The following is a 26,831-nucleotide window of genomic DNA, read 5'->3' on the forward strand; positions in this document are numbered from 1 at the left end:
CGTGAGCCATGGCCGCTGAGCCTGTGCTCCGCAACGGGAGAGGCCACAACAGTGAGAGGCCCGCGTACCTTTAAAAAAAAAATGTGATTGGGAGTGAAAACAGAATAGCATCATTTTCAATGTAGGTCCAAACAGATTGATGTCAGCTTTGTTCTAAGCATTTCTGTACTGAGCATTGGTAACCTGGTCACTTGAACCCAAAAGCTAGAAAGTCTTCCATATGTATCAATTTTCAGATAGCTCAACATGCTGAGCATGGAGGTTGAAGGAAGCATTTAGAAGAGCCCGTCTACCAATCCTAAAAGTCCTGGAAAATAAAAGCACAGGGTACTATGTGAAGACACTGTATACCTAAGACATACCTACAGATATGTCTACAGGAACTGAGGTATTGCTCACCCAGTGTCCTCAGATTGGAAAATTATTTCAGAAATGCTTCTCTGGAAATGTGTGTGTGTGTGCGTGTGTGTGTGTAAAATCTTATAAATAATCACATTAACCTTCCCTCTTTACATCTCTATCCCCATATAAAGTCTGAGAATTCACAAGGTTCTAGTGTCCTCCAGCATTTTTACATTGCATGAGGTGCTTTAGAAGCTATCGATTTTCAGAATTATTTTAAAAATCATTCCTGAAAGTATCTTTATACAATGAGTTTAGCCATTGACAAAGGGTAAAATGAGAAAGGTAAAAATCAGGTCATATCCAAATTACCTCCTCATTCCCTAAAGCTGAAGACAAGATTAAAGATTTACCAAAATTCTCCCTTGGTTATTAGCAAAGGAAAATTTATCATTTTATTTGAGTGGAGATGAAAACCTTGCTATCTTTTTAAGAAGCCTAAAAGTAGTACTTGTTTAAACTTCTTGAAGTTATTCCAAAACTGTCTTTCATCATGCTGAGGTCAAGTCACCTTCTCACATGGGATTATTTTCTATTTCAGGTATAAGCTTGAAAGTTTTTAAAAAAAAGGTCTCTGAAGAGAAAGTGAAACAGACAGGCTTTTTGTTATTTTAAAGTGTACTGTCATGGAAAATTCCAGTGTCACCAATATGACAATAGGTACATTTTGGAGGACAGAAATCTATTGCTTCTTCATAGCTGAATATTTATATTTTTAGCTGAATAATTATTATATTCTTGTTCCTAAGGTATGAAATAATGAATTTCAAGGAAATGGAAAAAGATTATTTTGATTATATCAATGTTGGAAGCTGGGACAACGGAGAATTAAAAATGGATGATGATGAAGTATGGTCCAAGAAAAGCCACATCATCAGATCCGTGTGCAGTGAACCATGTGAGAAAGGCCAGATAAAGGTAAAGTGGAGTCTGTGTTTCTTTAATTTTTGTTGTAAATTCAGAAGTATTCATTAGCATTGACTGTTTTTAACAAGTTTAGATATTTGTTTTGCCTTTTCCACTGTAAGCGTCAAAATTTTAGAAGACATTTTTTTTTTAATTCTTTTCTCATTAATTCCTTATGATATCTAGTAAAACGCACAATAGTCTTAGTAGTTGGACTGGCTGAACCAATTGATGAGTCATGTCCACACCCTTTCTACTCATGTAAGCCTTTAAAGACATGCTTCTGGGAATAAATAGTTCACAGCTGGAAACCACATCAATTTCTAATTAACTTAAATATTTACCCAACTCCTACTAATGTGATAGTTTACATTAATGGAACAAAAATAAGTCAGACACGTTTACTCTTAGAAGATTTATAGCGTAGATGAGGAAAAATATCATGGGCACAGATAAGTAATGTCATGTAAAATGTGATGACTTCATTAAGAAAGAAAAAAAAGGGAGCTAAATAAGTTCATACAAAAGAAAGGGGGTGGTGCAGTGGTTAATAAGACTCCACACTCTCAATACAGGGGCCCCGAGTTTGATCCCTAGACAGGGAACTAGATCCCACATGCATGCCGCAACTAAGAGTTGCATGCCACATCTAAGGAACCTGCATGCCACAACTAAGGAGCCCAGGAGTCGCAACTAAGGAGCCTGCCTGCCGCAACTAAGACCCAGCACAACCAAATAAATAAATATATTTTTTTAAAAATGAGTTAATATATGTCAAATAGTACAGTGCCATGTGCATGGTGCAGTAAAGGTGCGATAAAAAATTTTTTTTTAAAAAGGGACAGATTTCTTCTGAATAAAATGTCAGACACTGAACCATGAAAAATGGATATGACTTCAGAGAGAGATGTAGGGAAATGATCGTTTATGTACAGGGAATAATAACAGGAAAGGTACAGAAGTAGTCAGACTGTTCTGGAATAACAGTGAATAATCTAGGGGGAGTTGCTCTAAATGGTTATTGTAAAAGAGAAAGTTGCAATGATAGATTGAAGCCACATTTGCAGAGAGTTTTGGATGCCATACTAAACAGGCTGAACTTAATTTTTTATTAACCAGGAGTCTGAGAATAATTTTGACCAAGATGCTGACATATAATAGGTGAAGATGCATGGGTAGAGTTATGAAACATAAATAAAGAAAGAAGAGACAAGTTAGAAGGACACTGTGATAGTGGTGACAAGGTCCCTGAACTATGGAAGAAACAGTGAGAATGGAAAGGGGGTAGGGGAGGTATTTGAAAGAAACATTATAGAGGTAGCCTCAATCAGCCCTGGCTATCAACCACAAAGCCTAAAATATTTACTATCTGGTCCTCTGCAGAAAAAGGTTGCTGACTCTTAATATTCAGTGACAGTCTGCATCTTGGCCAATCATCTTGCAGTTAAACACTTCATGTGAAATTCTTTTTAGACTCACTTAGAATATCAATTGTTCATAATTTCCAGTTCTTCCCAGAGAAAGATTAGTCTGTATAAATTACTACGTGGAAGTTGTCTCTGTTTTGACCCTTCACAGCAATATAGTTTGAACCTGTAACTTCAAAATATTGAATGTCTGTTTCAAGAGATTTCTTTATATATACTTTTCTACCCCCTTCTCCTGGGAATAACTTACCCAGTGGAAGAATCTGACTCCCTATTATCATATTTTCAATACTAGTTAATTTATTATAATGGTTATAGAGTCATTTTTTAATCCCAAATTCTATTCTCCTAACCAGATCTCATTTTCTCTCCATTAAATATACAATTGACTATATTTTCTTGATATAGTTTAATAAGGTCACTGAACAACTTCACTAATGATATAAACACATCACAGAATTGTTCAGATTTGTTAACTCAGTGCCCACAAAAGGACACTTAGTCTAGCAAAGGTTCAAATATATAACATACTGTTATTCATAAAGAAAGCATCACTACTTCCAGGGTGCTTTTTTACACTTTTTTTTTTTTTTTTTTTTTTTTATTTTGGCTGCGTTGGGTCTTCGTTGCTGCGCACAGGCTTTCTCTGGCTGCAACGAACATGGGCTACTCTTTTTGCAGTGCGCAGGCTTCACATTGCAGTGGCTTCTCTTGTTGCAGAGCACGGGCTCTAGGCGCGTGGGCTTCAGTAGTTGTGGCTCGTGGGCTCTAGAGCACAGGCTCAGTAGTTGTGGCGCACGGGCTTACCTGCTCCATGGCATGTGGGATCTTCCCAGACCAGGGCTCAAACCCGTGTCCCCTGCATTGGCAGGCAGATTCTTAACCATTGCACCACCAGTGGAAAAAAATGGAAATTAATCTGAAAGAGAACCGTCACCACCTCCTGTATTCAAAATGAGTGTGAAACAGGACATAAATAACAATCGAAAAAAAGTTTAAAAATCAGTTCTGAATGATCAGAAGAAGACACTAAGTTGTCACTATTTATTCAAAAAAAGATTGTAATATTGGAATTAATCTTGGAAAAGGGCATGAGCTTACTCTGGTAAAAAAACTGAAATTTACAAAGCAATGCAAATTGAATCACAGAAAGTTAGCACATTTCTAAGAGGAAAAACGCAACTGCTTTTGTTCGCCAGGCTACTAAGAAAGAATCCTTCAGCATTTGAAATGTGCCTCCTTGCATTACAAAATCTAGTAACTGTCCAATGATAGTTTTACCAAGTGTGGTTGAAGTCACCCTGAAAATGAAATTCATGTCTCTATATGGATACTTATATGTATATTACTAATAAAACAGTTAATATTTTTTAAGTGTTCTACAGTTTCCAAATCATTGTGATATTCTATTTAATCCTCAGGAAACTCTATAAAGGCAGGTATTATTTTAAAAGCATTAGTCTCAGTTGGATGAAACAGGATCAGCTGGGAGACTGCTCAAGGATGCACATTATTTAGTGGCTATAAGTAAGACTAGAACCTTGGTGGCCCTTGATTCTCAAGCCAGTATTCTTTCCTCCATATCTTTCAAAATATCACGAACTCTATCTTTATACAGCCCAATAAGGCTCAATATTTATAAGCATGACCACGAAGTCCAACAGGCATTATTTGATCCCTCATTCACCCACGTGTTGTGTGAAATCACTACGCCTTAGTTTTCTTCCCTAAAAAAATGAATAAAATAAAACCAACCACCTTATACAGAGCTGTTCCAATGTTTCAATGAGATGACACAACATGGCATGCACTAAATCACCAGCAAACAGTCAACATTCTTATGAAGAATGCTTTCAATAGATTAAGCAGGTCTAATTAGCAATTTTACCTAATTGATCTGGTTATTTTAGGGAAAGGATGTTTCAGGCTCTTTTGTCATCATTTCCTACTTGTATTGTTGCGATGTCAAGAGTCAGCACAAGGGACAGTACAAAACAGAAGAAAGGGGTGCCAGCCTACAACTGTATTTGGCTATAGATATCTAGACATTATTATCAAAGGTCATTAATAGAGTCAGCATCTAAGATAAGGATATGAAGTGTAACCACTCCTGCGTCTGGTTATTAGTCAGAGTTTTAATTATTTATAGGAATGTTTAATGAATGCTGTCTCTATTCCACAGAGGCTATTCATGCACCAGTGGTGGAAAAAAAATAAAAGACATCCATTTCTAAAGAATAATATCTAGGACTCTTTCAACTGTTAAATTATTTCAATTATTTTCCATTGCCTTAAAAAAGTTAAACACATGAAGAGGTATATAATAGTCTCAGTGACCTTAACCATCTTTATCCCAAGCAAATCAAAACTACTAGAATAGGAAGGAATGGGCTGAATTATTGAACCAGATTTTTAGTAGAAACAGTCCAAGAGGTGATCTCCAGAAAAAACTTCATCTTCTGCCTCTTAATTCAAAATAAATTCCTAATTATTTTTTATCAATATGGATATATTTTTGAACTTTAGCAGGTATACAATGTGGGTTTTTTGGCTAACAATTATTCAACTAGTGGAGGGAAGCCAAGGTAAATCCAGAGAGCAAAAGTTCTTAATTTGAAGCAAAGAAAGGCACAAACTCTGGGAAAAATTCAGTTACATACACACATACAGAAATGTATATATATTTACATGTGAGCACAAACACGGACTCTTAATACAGGTATCTAAAGCTAATTACCAAAGATTTGCACTTAATTTCATTCTTGACCCTGTCACCAACAAATTTTATGATGCTGGACTGGTTGCTTAAACTCAGCCTGTTTCTTTAATTATAAAATGAGAATATTAATACTTACACTGCCTATCCGAAAACATTTGAAATAACTTACGTGAAAGCCCCCTTCTGCTTTGTAAAGCAGTACATTTGAATAAAGGATTGCTAGATTTTTATCTATGTGAAAAAAATAATCAAAATTTTAAATATTTGCCTTAGGTGATCCGGAAGGGAGAAGTCAGCTGCTGTTGGACCTGCACACCTTGTAAAGAGAACGAGTATGTCTTTGATGAGTACACCTGCAAGGCATGCCAGCTGGGGTCCTGGCCCACTGATGACCTTACAGGTACATGTATCACAATGTCAGCACAGGTACATCCCACAAAATCAACTCAAAAAGGACACAGACATGGGAGGAGGGGGGGGTAACATCTCCAAGCATTTCTCATCTTGGTGGAATTGTTTATGCAACAAAGAATTCCCTTAGGAACAGACGCCTTCCCAACACCTGGGCTAATCATGAAAATCTTTAGATCGCTCAGAGAAATCGGCCTATATTCCTGCCCTCATCCCCAAACTAGATCAGAATCTTTAGGTTTTCTACTGGGCATTTTCAGTCCATCTTCAGGATATTCCCAGAAGTTCCTAAGCAGGGCCCCAGTTAACTGTGATTTGAGGTGTAGAGAGAGAAGTATTAGCCGGAAGAGGCCAAAATATGCCATGACATATCCAAGAACAAAAAGGTAGCACAGAATTAGGTAGAATTTGGTCTAAAACTCTGTTTCTCTTATTGCTTTTCCTTAATCTAAACCAGAAACTTCCAACTAATGAGTTTTCAAATAATGTCAACACAGGGTAAGGCTCATCTCTGCTTGGTTTGGGGGGAGTTTGGGGAGGGGGGTTACTTTTTTTGTTGTTTCTGTGATGTTTTGGTTAGGAGTTTTTTCTTCCAAAAATGTGAAGGAATTATTGTCATTGTGTTCTCAATATGATATTTCATAGCCATTTCTAATCTTTACATTATGAAAACAGGATACGTTCCATCTTTCATTCCAATTCCTTCAATAAACATTTAGCAAATGCATATTAGATGCCTATTTGCCTACCACCAATATAAAGATGTAAAAATGAAGATATGCCCTCTATCGTCAAGAAGTTAATGAGGGAGGTAAACAGTAAAAACGTGATTACAATAAAGGACACAGGTTTGTGGACACGGAGTATGAGGAGAGAACCTGTGAAACTAAGTTTTCCAGGGAAATAAGAGAAGAAGACATTCCAGGCAGAGGGCCCACCACGTGGTATGTCAGGTCACCTAGTGGTTTTACAGTTAAGGTGGATTAAGCACAAACTCCTAGAGGCTAGAGAATTATAACGTCATCAGTGTTAGACTCGACCCCTCATAGGACAAGAGATTATCTATGATAGTTGTATTAGCTTATTCCAAAAACCTGGTTCTAAAAATCCTGTGATTTTGGGCCTTTCGAAGCCAGCTCACATTAAGACTTGTTTTCAGTGATTGGTATTTATGCAGAAGACATTCCTTTTCTTAAAAAAAAAAAATTTAAAAATTCTGATTTAATAAAACACCCAAGTACCTTGTGATAGCATTTGTGTCCTATTTTCACCGTTAGCTGATAAGCTTTCTGATACTCATACATCCTTCTATCCCCAGAGCCAAGTCAGTGCTGAACACAAAGTCTTTAATAAATTTAGTTTACAGGTAAACTAAAGCACACACACGCACACACGCACGCACACACACACATATGGTAAAAATGTAAGAAAGAAAAAAATATGATTGGTTCTCTTGTGAGGGAAATGAAGAGCAGTTTTAGTGATCTTTTCCTTTATACTATTTGTTTACTTTTTTCTAATTTCTAATTTCAATATGGATTATCATTAAACTGGAAAACTATTTCACAGATTCAACTATCCACATGGCTAAGCACCTTGAACGTGAATATGCAGATGTAATTTTTTGTCCTATGTTTTGTAAAACTATCACAATGAACATGGTCTGCTTTTTCATTCATTCAACAGAAAAGTATTTTATTATTACTATTTGCACTATAATAATAGGTGCTGGAGAAATTGGGGTTAAAAATAGACATGGTTCTTATATCACTTACCATCTTGTTGGGAGAGAGACATTTCTTTCTCTCTCTCTGTCTCTCTGTCTCTCTCTCTCTCTCACACACACACACACACACACACACTCTCAGACACATACAGACAGGCATGGACAAATTGTGTTAAGTATGAAGTAAAAGAACAAGAGTAAAAAAAAATGAAAATATTAGGGGAGACATAATTTAAATTTGTGGTCATAAAAGATCTCTGAAGACGTGAAGATTAGCTGAGACCTAAATGATAAATACAGAAATAGTTATCAAAACATGATGAGAAGGGCATTTCTTGCTGAGGCAAAAGCATATGTGAAAATCAGTTTATGGATAAGCCAATGGAAAAACAATGTCAGAAGAGATCAGAAAGGTAGCAGGGGCTAGATCATCTACTGTATAGCCTTGTAGAACAGGTTCAGGATTTGAGTGTTTAATGCCAAGTTCAATGAGAAACCTTTGCAGGGACTGTAGTACAAGAGGAAAACATGATTGGATGTATAATTTTAAAACATTACTCTGGTTGCTGTGAGGGAGAATAATTTGGATAGGGATGGAAAGTGGAACCAGGGAGATAGGCAGGATGGTTACTGCAGGTTGCCACTGCAGGCACCAAGAGCTCTTGGTATCTTGGGCACATTTCAGATATACTTTGGAGTAGAACCAACAGGACATACAGATGAATTGGTTGCCAACAGATATTAAGTAAGGCTACCAAATTTTCTGCCTTGAGGAAAATTTGCATTATTTGATAAGGATCAATAGTTTGGTTTTAGACAAGATCAGCTTGAGATGTCTTTGAGATTTTCAAGTATGAATTAATTAATTTAACAGATTAAGGCCTTAGTTTGTGCCAGAAATGTTATAGAAACTGGAAATGTAAATTTTTTTTTTTTTTTTTTTTTTTTTTTTTTTTTTTTTTGCGGTACGCGGGCCTCTCACTGCCGTGGCCTCTCCCGTTGCGGAGCACAGGCTCCGGACGCGCAGGCTCAGCGGCCATGGCTCACGGGCCTAGCCGCTCTGCGGCATGTGGGATGCGAACCCGTGTCCCCTGCATCGGCAGGCGGACTCTCAACCGCTGCGCCACCAGGGAAGCCCTGGAAATGTAAAATTTAGTCTAAGTTTCCAAGAAACTTATAATCTAGTGGGAGAAAAGCATATAAATAAGTAACCATGCAGTACACCAAGTGCTGTAGGTGAGAAATGAGCAAAGTATTATGGAAAAATGGAGAAGGGCACACCTAACCCTGGAGAAATTGGAGAAGGTTTAGTCTTGAGGCATAATCTTTAAGCTCATTTTTTAAAAAGTGAATCAGATCCTATTGGGAAAAGTGTGCAGCACTAAGGCTATGAATGGCACCATCATCCTCCTAATTTCTCCAAACAAAAAGAAGTGAGTCATCTGAACTCTTCTCTCTTCTTGGCAACCCATATCCAGTCACTTAGCAAGTCTGCCTATTTGTATTGCTAAATATTCTTCTCCCTCCTTCCTCTCCATTTATTGGTACAACTCTTCCCTTGACTAAGTTATCATCTCACATTTGACTATTGCAGTTATTTCCCAGTTTATTTCCCTACTCTCAAATTTATGCCACATGCTTCCAAGTTTGTTTTTCATCTTGCTACTAGGTAATGTATCCAAAATACAGATTTGTCTCTTTCATTTCTTTGCTCAACACTGACCAGTGTTTTCATATCTCTATGGGATATGTCCAAGTTTTTCAACATGGCATACAAAATTCCTTCTCTCCCTCACCCTCCTATGATCTTTCTAATTTCAATCACCACCACTTTATAATTCTCATTTTACATTCTAGTATCAAGGGCTGCTTTTAATTCTCATCTACACACAATGCTATTCGACTCCTCCATGTCCGTACAGGTGTTACCTTCCTTGCCTGGCATGCACTTACTCCACTTTGTTTACTCCTGTTCACCTTTCTTACTCAGCCCAGATGGCACCTTCTCTATGATGCCTTCTGTGTGGTACTTAGACTAGTAAGTCCTTTATTCTGTTATTTCTTAAGCAATTTCTGCTTCCCTCTTTACATCATTTTCAAACTGGATTTTAATGGCCTATATCCTTATCTGCATCCCCTACTGAATCATTAGTTTCTCAAGGACATAACCATATCTCAATCACCTTTGCATTCTTAGCATCTAACACAATGCCTGTCACAGAGTAGGCACTCAGTAAATGAATGTCAATCTGCAGTAAATGATGGGGAATGTTACAAATGAAGAATGGAAGTAAGTATTAGGGCCATCCTCTGAGACAGCCTTTAACTAAGGAGTTTGGACTTTATCCTATAGACAAGCGCGAGGCCAGTGAAGTTTTTCAAACAGAAGAATGAAATGATTTTCCTCTGGCTACGTGCATACATGTGAGTGTGTGTGTATATGTGGGAGGGGAAAGAAAGTGGGAGGGGAGAAGGGAGAATAAATACCAAACCTGAAAAGGTCTCCACATTGGTATTATGTGAGATTTAACCTTTCATTAAGATCTCCAGCACTTTTCCAAAGAGCCTATAGCTGTTCGCAGCCCATCTCATTGACTCTGATTCAAAGTAACTTGGCAGTTGGCACTGCTAGCTAAGCCAGAAGACTGCTCTGATGGCTTCAGCTATTCCAAAGCCTGCCACAGAGATGCTTGGGGCTGGCTTCAGAGGATACTGTAAGTCTTTCTTCTACCCACCCGGCTTACAGTTACCCCACTTCAGCCTATAACGTGACAGCTCAGGTCGCTTTGGGTCAGCGCCCCCATTGTGATCATGGCAACTAACACATACATGTTTCCTGTGTGCCAGGAACTCTCTGAAGCATCTTACAAATGTTAATTTATTTAATCCCAACACAGCTCTATAAGATTGTTAGCACAGTTAGAAATCTTAGAATTGAATAATTGTTTAGAAAAACAACTAGGAGTGGCAATCAACTGACATTAATGTCTATATTATTATATTTAGCCACTTACTTTTATATATTCATAGAAAGATGTCTGAAATGATCATTACCTTAAGAAAAAATGTTTATGAGTGATGAGACTGTGGGTTACTTTTCTGCACACACACACACACACACACACGCACGTATGTGCGTATAATATTGAATTAAGAGTATGTATTTTCATCAATATATCCATTAAAATACATTTTAAGCTAGCCATATTTTTAATAGCCATCATAAATTGGCAGGAACAAGGAACCAGGAATTGAGAAGAGAAAGAAAGAAAACCAGGCATGAAAACCAGGAAGAAAAGAAAGAAAGAAGATTTTAAATGGAGGATGAGGGCAGAACCTAACAATACTTATAATTCACATTATTTTTATTAAGTACAGCAAGTAGTTATTCTTTCTCTAACAATCTTCAGGTATCCATGTTAGCAGCGAATAGGATAAACAGGACCCCTGCCTTCAAAGTGATTATCATCCTAAATATTGACAAGTAATAATAAGATGCTGAGCATTAACAGAGAAGACTAGAATGGTGTAGGAGCCCGTATCAGGGGAAGCTACTTAGATGAGGTTTAACGTTGCCTCTTCAAGGAACTGTGTACATGCAAGAATTAAAGTAAAGATGGAAGTTGGCCAGATTCAAATGAAAGAGAAGAGTGTTTTGGACACAGAATACAGAAACTGAGGAGGAACTGGGAGAATGGAGGCATGGGGGAGGGACTGAGACAGGCAAGCCAAGCAAAGGCCAACTCTTGCAGGGCTTTGGAAGCCATGGTAACTATTTTAAAGTTTATTCTAAGGGAAATTAAAAGACATTATTTATTCATTCAGATATCTATCTAGTTATTCACTCAACAAATATATAACTAGCACTTCCTCTGTTCCCGGCAATGTTCTAAGTGCTGAAAATATTTCTCTGACCAAAACATAAAATTCTCTGCCCTTATGATGTTTACATTCTAGAGAACAGTTTTAAACAGGGCAATTATTATCTCCAGGAGTATCCAACAATTGAATAAGAAAGGAAATGCAATCATGATGGACTGCTTTATAAATATTATGCACATAGTCAAAATGCAAAGTGTAAATATTGTTTAAAAACATGAGTAGAAAGGATACTGATTTCAGAATGATGGTTTCATCTGGAGAGAGATGGGAGGGAGTCAGGTAGGATTTACAAGAGAGGTTTCAATTATATCTGTAAGCTGTGTGTATATGCAATTTGAGACAAATATGACAAAATATCAACATTTGTTAAATCTGGATTTTTACATTTGTTCTGCACGTCCCTGCATATTTAAAATTTTTATAATTTAAAATACTTCATATGATTTGAGCTATTTAAATACTGAATACTAGAAGATAAAATTTTTAAATAAAGACTAAATTGGGAACTTTAAAAGAAGGAAGAGAGAAAACCACAGTAAGGAAATTTTGCAAGTCACAATGTGAATCTGTTGGTGGTTTGGACTGTGATGATGTAGTGGAAATAAAGGGCAATGAAGAGATCAGAAATTTAAATCAACAGGAGGAGGTCATTGTTTTGCTGGGAGAAGAACGTAACTGCAATGTGGTCTGGTTTGAAAGAGGAAGGAGGAAAAAATAGTGGAAGGCAACAATTTGGCTAGGCACTCAGAGAATTCCCTACAAGCTTCTGCCAAGACAACTTTTTCACTGCACACCATTCCCCACCAGATACGTGCAAAAACTGTCCGAGAAAGAATCTTTAATTTATTTTCTCTCAAAGAATTTGGGATGGGTTATAAGTAGCAGATCTTTAGCTGCCCAGTCCAAAGCTAAAGCCGTGGAAACCATTTCAGGTGGGTTTGCCAACTCTGGCAACCTTCCAACAAACCCAAGTAAAAGGAAAAAGCAAAAACAACATGGCTTTCAAAAAGTAACTCAGCGGGAAGCTTTATGACAGAAACTTAGAATGATTTCCTGCTTCTCACAGGCAAAGAAATGTATCTTATTTATTTTAAGTGCAAAGCTGTAAAATGGAAGGAGGGCAGTGCCTATCAACCTTTTAATGTCAATAGGAACATTCTCTAGGAAGTTCCTTTGGTTCCCTAAGTTACCTAATTGCTTTGGAGGTTGGAACCTTTGTATCTTCACTTCAGGGGCCAAAAGAGAACAGAGTCAAACAAAAGGGAGTTGGTGGGAAGCTGGGAGGGAGTGGAGGATGAGCTCCAAGGAGGCAGAACCACTGACAAGTTTTACAACTCCAGCATTTGAGTTACTCTCTTCCTATAAATACTTCCTTCATTTGTGTTCCTCAGTTTGTCCCGCTTTTCTTGGGACTTTTTTTACCTTTTAATAAATAAGTAAATAAAAACGTGGGGAGAAGTGCTTTTCATCACCAATATTTTTTTAACATCTTTATTGGAATATAATTGCTTTACAATGGTGTGTTAGTTTCTGCTTATAACAAAGTGAATCACCTATACATATACATATATCCCCCATCCCCTCCCTCTTGCATCTCCGTCCCACCCTCCCTACCCCACCCCTCTAGGTGGACACAAAGCACCGAGCTGATCTCCCTGTGTTGTGTCATCACCAGTATTTTTAACTATCTTATGCATTATCCTTTTGAATCCTATGAGGTAGACTTTATTATTTTACAGCTGAATTAATTAAGACCCGGGAAGATTCTATAAGTTGCTCAAGGTCACAAAACTAGTGGAAAATCAAGCCCAGGCACTGTGACTCCACCATTTTCTGCTACACCACGTGCCTTTCTTCACAATCATGTTTTGGAGCCCCATATTTCCAGGAAATTACAGAAAGAGAAAAACTTCAGCTTTCAAGCTGGTAACATGTTAATTATCTCCAGGTTGCTATGATATTTTTCATTTCAAATGTGTGTAAAAAGTGCTGCCCATTTGATTACTACAATTCAATTTGGATGAGGAAAGGGTAAAAAAAAACCCTTTCCATTTATTATGTGTTTATGATTCTTTAGGGGAAATCTGCTACGAATTTAGATGAGAAATATGTGTTTTTTATTATTACAATGTTAATAAATAGTTCCTGTTAATATTTTAAAAGGAACAGGTTTTCATAATGGCGACCTCTAATTTCTTGGCTTATCTAGGTTACATAATAATCTGAATAGGAACACATTTTCTACAAACTGGTTACCCTATCACTCATTCATTCAGCAGAAGTGGTTTTTTAATCAAGTTTCTACACTGTTTTCAACACTGTGCTAGGTTCTATTGATAAAGATACAAATGGAAGGTGTCTGACCTTCCATTTTCATGCCATCAAATGTCCACAGTAGAAGAAGGCTGACTTACACAATTGCATTAAGAGTATAACATATGATACATACGATAACTGAATTGTGCATTGGTGGCATGCAAGATAGAAGTACTCATTAGCAAATAGCTCCAACTTGGTTCAAACAAAGCACTGGGCACCGGACACAAAGTGATCATGGAGCCACAATTCCTACCCTCGAGTATCCCAGAGCCTGGCAGACACACACACAAATAAAGAGCAATTTCAATACATTAAGTATGCGAGGCATATAGTAGAAACTGATTTAATGTTTGTCCAATAAATAATAAGAGAGAGCGGAGGAATAAGGGAAAGAATGAATGAATGAACAGACCAAGAAAGGGAAGGAACGAAGGTGGAAGAAAATAAAGTGCTAGCCTGAGAGTAAAAACTAATTACACTGAGGAGAGAAAATTAACCAGGTCTTGGAAGTTCAGTGGTACCTTCTGGGAGGAAATGGAAATAATGCATGTGAAAATGAGAAGTTAACCAGGTAAAAGGGAGAAGAATTTTCAAGGAGAAAGAAAAACCCTAACGAATATATCTAAGGAATGTGTATTCAAAAAATATTTTTTCCAACATAACCAATCTGTTTTGAGGCAAGTGAATCACTATTTCACATTCACTTTTCCTATCAAAGCCTATTTATGGAAACCATCCTTTTCTAAAGACCAAGCATCATAATGGTGACCAGCTGTAAATGGAAATGACTACTTTGCTTAACAATCGAATCCCCCACAGGTCCCTAAGCACTTTCTAGATTTTCCTTACATTCGTTACATAGACTCACCAATACTATCTAAGGAAGGTGAAATTTATGACAAATGTAGTATTAAAAAATACAGCTGAAATTTTTGGCTCCGTGTGAGACATGTCCAGAACAATTCATCTTTATTATCTTCCAATAACATAGTGGTTTAAATCTCAAAAGGGTTGGAATTAGATACATCCATGTTGAAATCCACAATCCACCAATGACTCACTGTGTGACTTTAAGCAAAAATAAATTTCCTTCTCTGAGCTTCAACTTCCTCTTACATAAAAATGGAGGTAACGGTAGTAACTAGTTCACAGAATTATTGGAGAGATTAAATAGCACACAAATAGTTTGGTACCTGTTAACAGTTCGGTTATATTAATGATTATCACTCTACTGTTAATTAAGTTTAAAAAATATAGTGATGAGAAATGAATACAGAGATAGATTGATTGATTTAAAGATAAATGAGAAAATTTGGAGAAAGTTCCAACCTCTATTGAAAGTCTTCCCCATTTGAAAGTAAGATCCTCTAAGTCAATGGTTGTCTAGCCCAGTAAATGGCACAGAATAGGCAATGAATTTGCATTTGTTGAACTAGCTTACTATTATAAATATCTCTTTTAATGTCACTTACATTACCTTCTTAGCTTTCTGATTCCAAATGAATGGGTTACACAAGGTTAACGTGATTTGGAAACTCCAGAAAGATAGTCATGAGCCACAACAATACTAAAAGGCATCTGGCATGTTTCTTTTCTTCTTTTTTTTTTTTTTTTTTTTGGTTTCCCATTTATTTCTTTTAGGTTCTAGAGTGCTGATAAATTCAACTACAGTGCCCACTCTTTACTGTTTTTCTTTAGATTAATACATTTTGCTGCTATTTTGTTATCAATGCATGCATGACAAGAAGTACAATAATGACTACTTGTACATTAACAACTGGACGCATAAACTAACCACATTTGTTATTTTCTGTTAATGCTGGTTGTTTCCAGTTTGCCAAAGTACATTAAAAATATATTATGTGAACACTAAAATTAACATAGTTTAATACAGTCACCTGTTTTTGTCTTCCATTCTAAATTGAAATCTATTACTAAGACTGATGTTTTATTCCTCTTATGCTTGAAATTGAATTCTTTTTCTTTTCCTGTCATCTTTTTTTTAATCACTCTCCCTGATCAAAAGTTTTTCTGGTTTCAGGGGCTTCCCTGGTGGCGCAGTGGTTGCGCGTCCGCCTGCCGATGCGGGGGAACCGGGTTCGCGCCCCGGTCTGGGAGGATCCCACATGCCGCGGAGCGGCTGGGCCCGTGAGCCATGGCCGCTGGGCCTGCGTGTCCGGAGCCTGTGCTCCGCAACGGGAGAGGCCACAGCAGAGGGAGGCCCGCATACCCCCCCCCAAAAAAAAAAAAAAAAGTTTTTCTGGTTTCAGTGGATAATAATGGCATCATTATCCACTTTTTCTGTTTTCCTCAATGACAAGGAAAAAAATTAACCTTCTCAGAGGGAATCTAGCATCTATTGCTTTTAGTGTTTTTACATTTATATCTAACTCTGTGTTTGAAATAAATGTAAGAATGGAGTTTTGGAGTGTCCCAGGGCTCAGTCTTCATCCTCTTTTCTATCTACATTTGCTTCATTGGTGATCCTAACCAGTCTCTTGTTCTCAGTTATACACTGAAGATTTCTGAATTTAAATAGGTAGCCCAGACTTCTCATCCGATCTCCAGACTTGAATATTCAACTGCCTACTTGACATATTTATTTGAATGTGCGATAGATATATCAAATTCTACATTTCCAAAACTTAAATCCAGGTCTTTACCTTCCTGATCCCCCAGGCTGCTCTATCCTTAGCATTCTATATTTCACCTGATGGCAAATCCATTCTTTCAGTAGCTCAGGCCAACAACTTTGGAATCATCTTTTGCATTTTCTCATATCCTTTGGTCAATTGGTCAGGAAATTCCACTGACTCTTCCTTCAGATACAGAAGTCTACCACTTCCCATTACCTCCACTGTAAGATCCTGGTCCTGGTAATCATTGTTAATCACCTTTACTAGTGAAATAACCTCCTAATTAATCTTCCTGATTCTCCCCCTGCCTCTACCTATAGCCACTTCTCAATAGCCCGGGCAGAGATACCTTTTTAAAAAGTAAGCCAGATCATGTTATTCCATTGTCTAAGAACCTACAATAGTTTCCTCTCATTCAAAGTCAAATTTATGTTCTATATGACCTAGCCCTTTGTTATGTATCTGGACTATTTTCCTCTTTATTACATCTCCCCCTATCCCCCAACACATTGGTCATTTTGTTCTTCTGTTAAGATATCTGGAAGGCTGTTCTCCTAGGGTCATTGCCCTAGCTGTTCTCTCTGCCTGGAATGCTCCACCCCAGATACACATACTGCTGTTATCCTTGCCTCCTTCAAGTCCTTGCTCAAATGTCTACCTTGACCAACGTGTTTAGTACTACAAACTGTCCCCCTTAACCCTCTCTTCTACCTCTCACTTTCCCCACTTCATATATAACCTTTTATTCCATTATATTGTTAATGTATTAACTTATTTTTGCTGATCATACATTGTCAGTCTCCCCAGTTGGAACACAAGCTAAAGGGTAGGGGGTTTCTGCTTGTTTTGTCCACTTGGGAATAACAAGCTCCTAGAACACAGTAGACACTCAATAAATATCTGAGCCAAAAAATCAGAAAGGACATTTGGATGGAAGACCAACCACAGGAGGAAAATGCTTTTTGCTACACAGATTATTTGCAAAAAACAAATGACTGACTAAAACCAGAGGAAAGGGAGCCTGAAAACAGTCTAGCAAACCAGGAAATTAATTGAAATTAATTGTAAAACACTCATTATAGCTCAAATCATGTGTGTAAAATTCCCTTGATCCTCTATTGGTTTTAAAGTGATGACTTTAATGTTTTATTCTAGTAAAGTACAAAAATAGTTTTAAGCATTTTATTTTCTCAGTCCTGAGAAATTGCTTCACTGCTATTTTTCAGGTAATCGGTCTTTAATTTCTCATATGCAAATTATTCTACAAGGGTTTCTCCAGATTAAAACCCTCACTGTAGGGAAGGGAGTTCTGTATTTCCATTTTATGTATAGAAAAATGGAGACACAACTAAAACATGCAAGGACAGTTCAAATATAAAGAGATCCTTGGTAATCCAGTCAGCCACGGGCAGAAAGCAGGCTGAAGAAGCTACTTGGTTGTAAAATGTGCCCTCTCTCATAAAAATGGAAAAAGACTCAGATGGAAGGATCCCCATCCAATGAAAATATCTCTGAATGCTCACTGTTACTAAATAAATTCAAAAAAAGTAAAAACAAATGGAGACACAAATAAATAGAGGAAGCGTCTCGTATTCACCAGAATTATTTGTGTGCAAGCTGAAAATGAAATGCATGTCTCCTGATTCAATTGTTCTCTCCTCCATTAACATAATCATTCATTCATTCAACCTGTTTAACTGCATGTTGTGTACTGGCTATTGGCTTGGCACAGCAGAGCAAAAGGCAAACAGTCCCCTGCTCTCAATTTGCTCTCTGTCTACTAGATGAAACAGACAAGCAAGCTCACTATGAGCATAACAGTTGTGCTATTATGTGCAAAACAATGTTGTGCAAGTGCTGTGATAGACACTGGCACAGGGAACTGCTTGAGCACATGGGAGGAACCTGTCACTCCAGGAATCAGAAAAGCCATCCTCATAGAAGAGCTGGAAAATGAAAGAGGAATGAGTTAGCTAGTGAGGGGAGAGGGGAAAGGTAAAAATGGAGCAAAGTATTCTAGTCAGCACATTTTATTATTTAAATTCATGTGCTGTGTTTTTACTCTCTTATTCATCTGCAGTATGACCGGAAGTCATATTTTTCCAAAGCTGGTCCCTACAAATGTGCATTTGATAATCCTTCCCCTCAGCACTCTGCAGAGCTATTAAATCATTCTTTATGCCTAATTATGAAATTAATCTTTGCATACAATTTCAAATTCCCCTATAAAATGTAACCAATAAAAAAATATAGGGCTTCCCTGGTGGTGCAGTGGTTGAGAGTCTGCCTGCCAGTGCAGGGGATACGGGCTCGTGCCCCGGTCCGGGAAGATCCCACATGCCGTGGAGCGGCTGGGCCCGTGAGCCATGGCCGCTGATCCTGCGCGTCCGGAGCCTGTGCTCCGCCACAACAGTGAGAGGTCCACGTACCTCCCCCCCACCACAACACACGCGTGTATATATATATATATATATATATATATATATATATATATATATATATATATATATAAAAGCTAAATAAAAACTAGAGCCCTGAGTTGTCAGCTCTCTGAAGGAATTTTATTAAGGGAATCTAAAACGAAAAAATATGCAGGGGCTTCCCTGGTGGCGCAGTGGTTGAGAGTCCGCCTGCCGATGCAGGGGACACGGGTTCGTGCCCCGGTCCAGGAAGATCCCACATACCGCGGAGCGGCTGGGCCCGTGAGGCATGGCCGCTGAGCCTGCGTGTCCGGAGCCTGTGCTCCGCAACGGGAGAGGCCACAACAGTGAGAGGCCGCAACAGTGAGAGGCCCGCGTACTGCAAAAAAAAAAAAAAAAAAATATGCACTAAACCTTGAAGGGCGTGAAATAGGCTGGGTCCAATGATTAATGGGTGGCTGTGAGTCCTCTACGTGGCAATGTTAGGAATGTCCTACAATCAATCCTTGTTCTCGTGCGCTGCGGGTACTTGGTGCCCATTCAGAAAAAAATTTCCACAGTAGAAAACTTTAGGGACACAAAAGTAAAAATTTACCAATCAGTGTCTGGCTATCAACCCTCAGGACATATAAGCCAGGATGAGAACCTTGCTGAAGCATTTGAACCAATGAGATTTCTCAGAAGGGAGAATGGGTCTACGTCGAATATTTATGTCAAATATCAAATACTTATGCCACCACTAGCCCCTCCTTGCACATGGCAGACATTGCCAGTTATTCATGATTCTCCTTCCTACTAAGTAACCTCAGGGCCCCTTTGAAAGGAACACTTTGATCAGTTTGTCTCTGCTGATGTAACATAAGTCAATCAGTTAATCAATCAATCAAAATGTTCACAGAGTTTTAATCTCAGCCCCAACACGTCAGATTAAACCTCATATCCTTCCTCTGTAAAACAGAATTAAATTACCTACCTCACTTGTTTATTATGAAGATTACCTAATATATCTAGGATAACACCTGACATTTACTAGGCATTCAATAAATGTTAGTTTCTGCCCTTTTTTTAATGCTGGCATAAACAGGAATAAAGTGGCTTCCCATTGAGGCAGTTTCCATAAAACCTACCAAACATTTTGGATAGAGACTAAATTTTCATTTGAGGGAGGAATCATGGTTATGTTTTATTTCATGCTAAGGTAATGGTAAAATCAATCAACTCTAGAAAATGCCTTTTTGGGAATGCCTTTTTTTTTTTCAAGAGAGAGAACGACTCCAAATTATCTTTTATTTATACAAAAAGGGCATATTTAGCAAAAGACACACTGAGAAAAGAGTCACCATGGCCCAGGAGACAGGGCAGGGAGGCGACAGGCCTTCTGAGGCCCTGCTGGGGAGAAGGGGTCCGGGAAAAGTGGTGAGAAGTCCTGGGTAAGTGCTGAGTGGTGGGGGCCACATAAAGGAGAAAGCTCCAGTTGGATCAACACTGTTGGCAGGTCATGGGTGGGATTCACACTGACCTCGCTGCTAACTCTTTTGGAGGTTTCCAGTTAGTGCTGCCGACTGGAGTGAGAGCCACCCACTGGTTCCTAGATGGCACCCACCAAAGGACACCAAAGGACAAAGGCTTCCCTTGTGGTGCAATGGTTAAGAATCCGCCTGCCAATGCAGGGGACACGGGTTCGAGGCCTGGTCCGGGAAGATCCCACATGCTGTGGAGCAACTGAGCCCGCGTGCCACAACTACTGAAGCCTTTTGGGGAACAGTGTATCTGAACTTTGTACTAAACGACACTTGTTAAAGAATGACTTCTGTTACTGCCTCCCTCTTTCTTCTACTCATAATTCCCAGATCCAATGAATTACTCAAAATTAGATTAATCAGTCAATCACAAACACTGATCACTGCCAAGTTAGTACCAGGAATATTTCTAATGTGAGACATGTCACACCCCTAGGCAGAAGGAAGCCTTTGAGGTGCTTACTTAGTTTTGCCCTCTCTGGTTCAGAATCCTGACTCTCAAATTCAGGTGTAATGCACTGAATTTAGATTTCTATCTATAACAGTACATAACACTTCTGCAACTTGGACTTCCTAAAGGCAACAAAAAGGTTTGCTGAGAATGACTTGATCCATACACCAGAATGAGAATTTGATTATACTGTGATTATATAGTAGATATATTAATTTGTAAACTGCTGTGCTAACCATATGAGTGAGGCACCGGGCTCAGTTACCATGGTTCCATTCGTGAGCAAAAGAGGCAAAGTCTCTGACATCAGGGTGCTTTAGTGAAGTAGGGAGGATAGACCTAAACAATATGACGTCTCTCTCAACCTCTCTCTCTCTCTCTCACACATGCACATATACACACACAAAATAGATTAAAATTATAGTAAATGCTACAAAGAAAAATAAGGTACCTAAATATAACACGCACACACACACATCACTTCCAGTTCTTCTGAAATATGGAAGTAATGAAAAACTTTAGCTTAGGCTAAGTGAAGAGAAAATATTAAATGAGCAGGGTTATGAACAAGGCAGAAAGAATTCTGAGTCTGCCGTCACTCTGCTATCTCAAACCAACACCCTAGAGATCCAAATCCAGACACGTAAAGAAAGGAGAAAGGCAGACAAATGGTCTATTGATGGAACAGACTGCGAGCAGGCATGATGCTGTTAGTCCCCAGTCAACACCCTTTGCTCTGGGCAGATCTATTGTTCATGTATGAGAGGAGAGTTCCACAACAGCCCCGAATGAGTTTCGTATACCTGAAATGACCTGACCGGCAGCGGACAACACATAAATCTGACTCTCAAAGATTCTCAACAGCAACTTCCTTTCCTCCAAAATTATACAGGAAATATGGAGCTTGTTAAGGAGTTCCTGCCTAGGCAACTTACAGAACATCAGGCAAGTGTCCCAGGATCTTTGACTCCTCATTCCTTCTGCCTGAACAGACACTTGGAAGAGGGTTTGAGAATGCAACAGTCTAGGAACTATTAACTACAGGAATATTACTCCTGCAAGACTAATATCCAAACAGTAAGCATGAGTATCAGTTATTGCTAAGCAGTCATATCATTTTTAGGTGTCCAGGAAATCAGTGAGCCATCCATCTCCCATTAGATGTATGGGAAGCACAGTAGTGGAATCATAGGATAATGTGGATAATACAGTTTTGGCAGCTCTCCTTCCCTTTAAAAAAAATTGTTGTATTTTCTGCTGGAGAGGGTATGGAGAAAAGGGAACCCAACCCTTCTACACTGTTGGTGAGAATGTAAACTGGTGCAGCCACTATGGAGAACAATATGGAGGTTCCTTAAAAAACTAAAAATAGAACTACCCTATAATGAAGCAATCCCAACCCTGGGCATACATCCAGAGAAAACTCTAATTCAAAAAGATACATGCACCCCAGTGTTCACAGCAGCACTATTTATAATAGCCAAGACATGGAAGTAACCTAGATGTCCATCGACAGATTGAATAAATAAAAGAAGATGTGATATATATATACACACATATGCATGTGTGTGTGCGTGTGTGTGTGATGGAATATTACTCAGCCATTAAAAAGAATAAAATAATGCCATTTGCAGCAACACTGATGGACCTAGAGATTATCATACTAAGTGAAGTAAGTCAAACAGAGAAAAACAAATATCATACGACATCACTTATATGGAATCTAAAAAACGATACAAATGAACTTATTTACAAAACAGAAACAGACTCGCAGACAAACTTATAGCTACCAAAGGGGGAAGGGGGTGGGGGAGGGATAAATTAGGAGTTTGGGATTAGCAGATACAAACTACTATATATGAAATAGATAAACAAGAAGGTCCTACATATAGCACAGGGAACTATATTCAATACCTTGTAATAAACTATAATGGAAAAGAAAAAAACTGTTGTTTTCAATATATGTCACCTCAAGCTACGAAAGGATGAATTATACTGGAGAATCACAGAATACGGATCAAGCATGAAAGGGGAGGAAAGTGAGAAGTGGATAGCCACCTAAATAGATGTCATCAGAAAACAGGTCTTGATTTTATAATTTATGCCTCATATGCATTTCTAGAAAGGAATGTAATAATATTGTGCATCTTCTAAGAAACTCTAATATGCTTGTTAGGAGGGAACTTCACCAATATGATCAAGATCCTTTAACCTAAAATATAAAAAGCATATGCTAAACTGATTATAGTAAAACTATAAAATATAAATTCTACAGATTCTTAGTTAACTTCTACATACCCTTCCAGTGATAACTTACCAGTACACTGAGTACTTCCAATAGTGAGTACTTACCATTACACTAAGAATGAAACTGGGATAAGAAAGAAAACCATTAATGCAGAAAAGGCCCTAATTCACAGAAGAAAATAAGGAAGAGATTTAAGAAGAATAACAGTGTATTCAGATGTTTGTAAACCAATGCAAAGTAGGCATAGTAATTAATGAGCATCTAAACTTATGTCATAATAAGGTTAGCAGTATCTCAATATTCTGAGATTTGACAGAACTTGTTCATGATACCACCCCCTGTTCAGAGGAAACAGAACTAAAAGTAGTAAAGGGGGGAAATATAAGAGAGTGATATGCCACAAGGAGAGATATCTGTAAAACTGAAGCTCAAAGCTTTGTGCAAGCTCTTTGGGTAAGGATTTAAAAAAAAAAAAAGAAAGAAAGAAAGAAAAACTGAAGTGACATTGTGAGAGGAGGATACGGCAGGTCATCCAATTAACCACTTTCCTTTGGCTTCTGACACACTTCCTTCCTTCTAGCTGATCTAGCTTATATCTTCCCTGACATATCCTCTTCCTCTGCCCTTCCTTAAGTTTGGTGTCATACCAGACTTCCAGGCTCTGCTCTCATCTATATCCATGAATTTCCTTATTGATTACATTTACTTCCGTGTCTCTTATTTCCACCTATAAACAGATGATTCCTAAAGCTGTAACTTCTACCCTGATATCTCTTCTAAGCTTCTGCTCCCATCTGCTCTACTCGTAATAAACATTTCAAACACAACATGTCCAAACTGGAACTAGATATCATTCCTATAAAATGTGACGCTTTTCTTCCAACAGCCTGCATCTTAGTTAACAGCACTGCCATCAGCTTGGTTAGAAGCCTCTCTCCTGACTCTGCTGTCTGTCTACCTCATCATTTCTTTCAGTCCTAGCTCCGATATGTCTTTACCAGCTGAATGTTCTCAGGACAGTGGCTTTTAATTATTGCCCTAACATCCCTTGCCTGTCCTATTGTGATAGCCTTCTAACCATTTTATTTACCTCCAGTCTCTACCGGCCATCCAGACCTCCTGTCTTTCCAGTCTATCTTCCCCCACTATTAATACTGTCCTTGAGACAACATAGCTCATGGAAAGCCTTGGGTAGGGTTAGGGTGATTGCATCTAGTAATTATCATATAAGACGTTCACACACTGGATGAGAAGTCAGCCTGATAATCTCTAAGGTTGGGCTGCCAACCAAGGACCAGTTGTATAGTCACTGAGCTTGCTGATTCAAAACAAAATTCTTTTGTCCCACCCCAAATGTACTGATTCGAAATCTCCTGAGTTTAGACTCCTGAATTGTATTTTTGTAGACTCTCCAAGTGATTGTGATGCACTCCGTTCCTGGAAACTCTAAGATCTTATCCAATTTATAAGATTCAATGATTATAACACTATAATCAGAATCCAATATTTTCTACTCCAAGAGAATAGTTTCAAAAGTATTTTGTGCAATGGCAGCATCATTAAACTAAAGTCTTTGCAGTGGTTCACGTTAAATGAAAAAAACATTCATCTGAATATATAAATTCTGACAACTTTGAGAAAATAATCACAACACATTAGAGGCATCCCTTATACACATTTCTTCCAGCACATATATCTAATGGAGATTTCTTAAGTTTCACACATGATGTTAACAGGTTGCACATGAAGAGTTCAAGAATATATTTTGACATAAAAACAGTGGCGAACGTTATCATAGAGAAAACATTCAGTAATTAGGGTGCTAATGACGTTTAGATAAAAGCAGTTAAGATTTAGCAGAACAACAGGGGGGAGAAAAAGGAGTAAAGTGAAAGCCCTTAAATATTTATATATTTTTTCAGGCGATCCTCTTTAGCTGTTGAAAGGCTTCCTGCTTCATGTACCACGTAACATCTTTCCTATATCAGTAAATTACTATGGACATTTAGTAGCTCATGACCTAGCAGGGGAAACAGACCCCTATAGAACTAATTACAGTAGATAATGAATTTCATTGCCATATCAGTGTTATAAATAAGCTTTTATGGAAGATTAAAGATAGGAATGATTAGTCCCTATTTTCTTGTTGTAAAATAGTCTCTATGAAAAACAAATTTGTAAATATGAACCTAAACCCTATGGTATACTAAAGCCTCAGAAGTTGATATCCTACATAATAAGCAGCATATGTGAACACAGGTGCCTAAAAATATAGATACAGGTATATTCATTAGCAATGAGGTATGTGTTTATTTATAATCCTATACACTATATAAAATAACTGTCATATTTAGTCTGGGCTATCCACATGCACATTTTCTAAAGTTAAAAGCACAGGTTTTGAAACTAAGCATACATTTTCCCACAGAAACTATTTTGTAAAGTGTGCTGAGGATCCTAGGCTAACACACAAATCCTATTAAACCCGTAATGCATCTTACTATAAACTAATAGTACTATTTGAAACCTAAGATCTTGAAGAAAAAGACTGGCAAGGCAGAAATAAGAGAAAGAAGAAAGAATGTTTTCGTTTCTTTCTACAACAGAGCTGCCTTAGACATATTTTGAAAGAACCCCATGCTTCTTTGTCATTCAGGGAGGAAGAAATTTCCCTCTACCCTTCTAGGTTCTTCTGGCTGACATCAAGAGAATTAAATGGACATGAGACATTAAGAAGAGAAATCAAAGAGTTTAACAACCTGTAGACATGGGAGAAACTCAGGAAAAATGAGTAACTCACCAAAATGGCCAAAGCCCTCATCTTAAGTACCATCCTCAGCTAAAGACAATAGAGGATGTTGAGGGTGGGGACAGTCAGCTAGGGGAGGAAAAGCACAGTAAGGGTAAAGGTTTTTATGCAGATTCAAGTCTTTGCCTTCTCCACTGATAAGAATTTACAAAGATTTGGTCATCCTCCTCTTCTGTACAGTGAGGGTGCTACCCTTCCAAATGGAGATTTCCCTTATGAATGTAAATGTTTCTTACAAAAGGGTGTCTCTCCTAGTGGGGTTTTCAGGTTTTTTTCCCGTCTGCTGTTTCTTAGAAAATAACCAGCTGAAAGTAATTAATATCTCAAAAGAGACATATTTGGGGATGGCAAATTCTGCTCCCCTACGCCATCATTACATACTGTTATTGTTGTCTCCCTTACCTCCTAGTAGCCATTGATATTCAAATCCACTTACTACAATACCCTTGACCAGGAGATACAGGAAGTTACAGCTATATCAATTAGGATTTGGTTTGGCTGCATATATAAGGGAAATAAAAGTTGTTTAAACAAGGTAAATATGATATACACAGTCCAGAGCTAGTCAGTGATTCCACGGTTAACAGGGACTCAGGCTCCCTGCATTTTTCTCTTCCAAATCCCAGAACATGTTTTCTGACCTGAATGTTACCTTATAGTCCAAGATAACTGCTGGAGCTCTAGCCATCATGTGTATAGTCCAGTCAACAGAAGGAGAAAGCCAGGAAGGGCAAAAAAGCTACTTTCCAAGATGAGTCATTTTCCTTGAAGGAGTTCTCTGCTTACATCTTTCTGGCTAAAACCTATCACATGGCACACCTGACTGCAAAGGTTGCTGGCAAATGTAGCGTTTTAGCTGCATCCTTTACCACCCCAAATGAAAGAGAGATCTGTTGCTGAGGATAAAGGGGAGAATGGATATTTGCAGGCAGTTAATAATCTCTGCCACATTGCT

General features: G+C 38.1%; 1 protein-coding gene across 5 annotated transcripts in view; it reads left to right on the forward strand.

The window, feature by feature from the left end:
* GRM5 (glutamate metabotropic receptor 5) overlaps positions 1-26,831 on the forward strand; it is a 532,963-nt gene that overhangs the window by 446,288 nt on the left and 59,844 nt on the right. For all 5 annotated transcript variants that reach the window (XM_024131764.3, XM_024131767.3, XM_024131768.3 and 2 more), the window contains exons 5-6: positions 1,152-1,320; positions 5,728-5,854. In XM_024131764.3, the coding sequence (XP_023987532.1) occupies positions 1,152-1,320; positions 5,728-5,854 (296 nt within the window). The remainder of the gene's footprint in view (positions 1-1,151; positions 1,321-5,727; positions 5,855-26,831) is intronic.

The sequence above is a fragment of the Physeter macrocephalus genome, chromosome 16 (assembly GCF_002837175.3).
Source record: "Physeter macrocephalus isolate SW-GA chromosome 16, ASM283717v5, whole genome shotgun sequence".
NCBI classification, from domain to species: Eukaryota; Metazoa; Chordata; class Mammalia; order Artiodactyla; family Physeteridae; genus Physeter; species Physeter macrocephalus.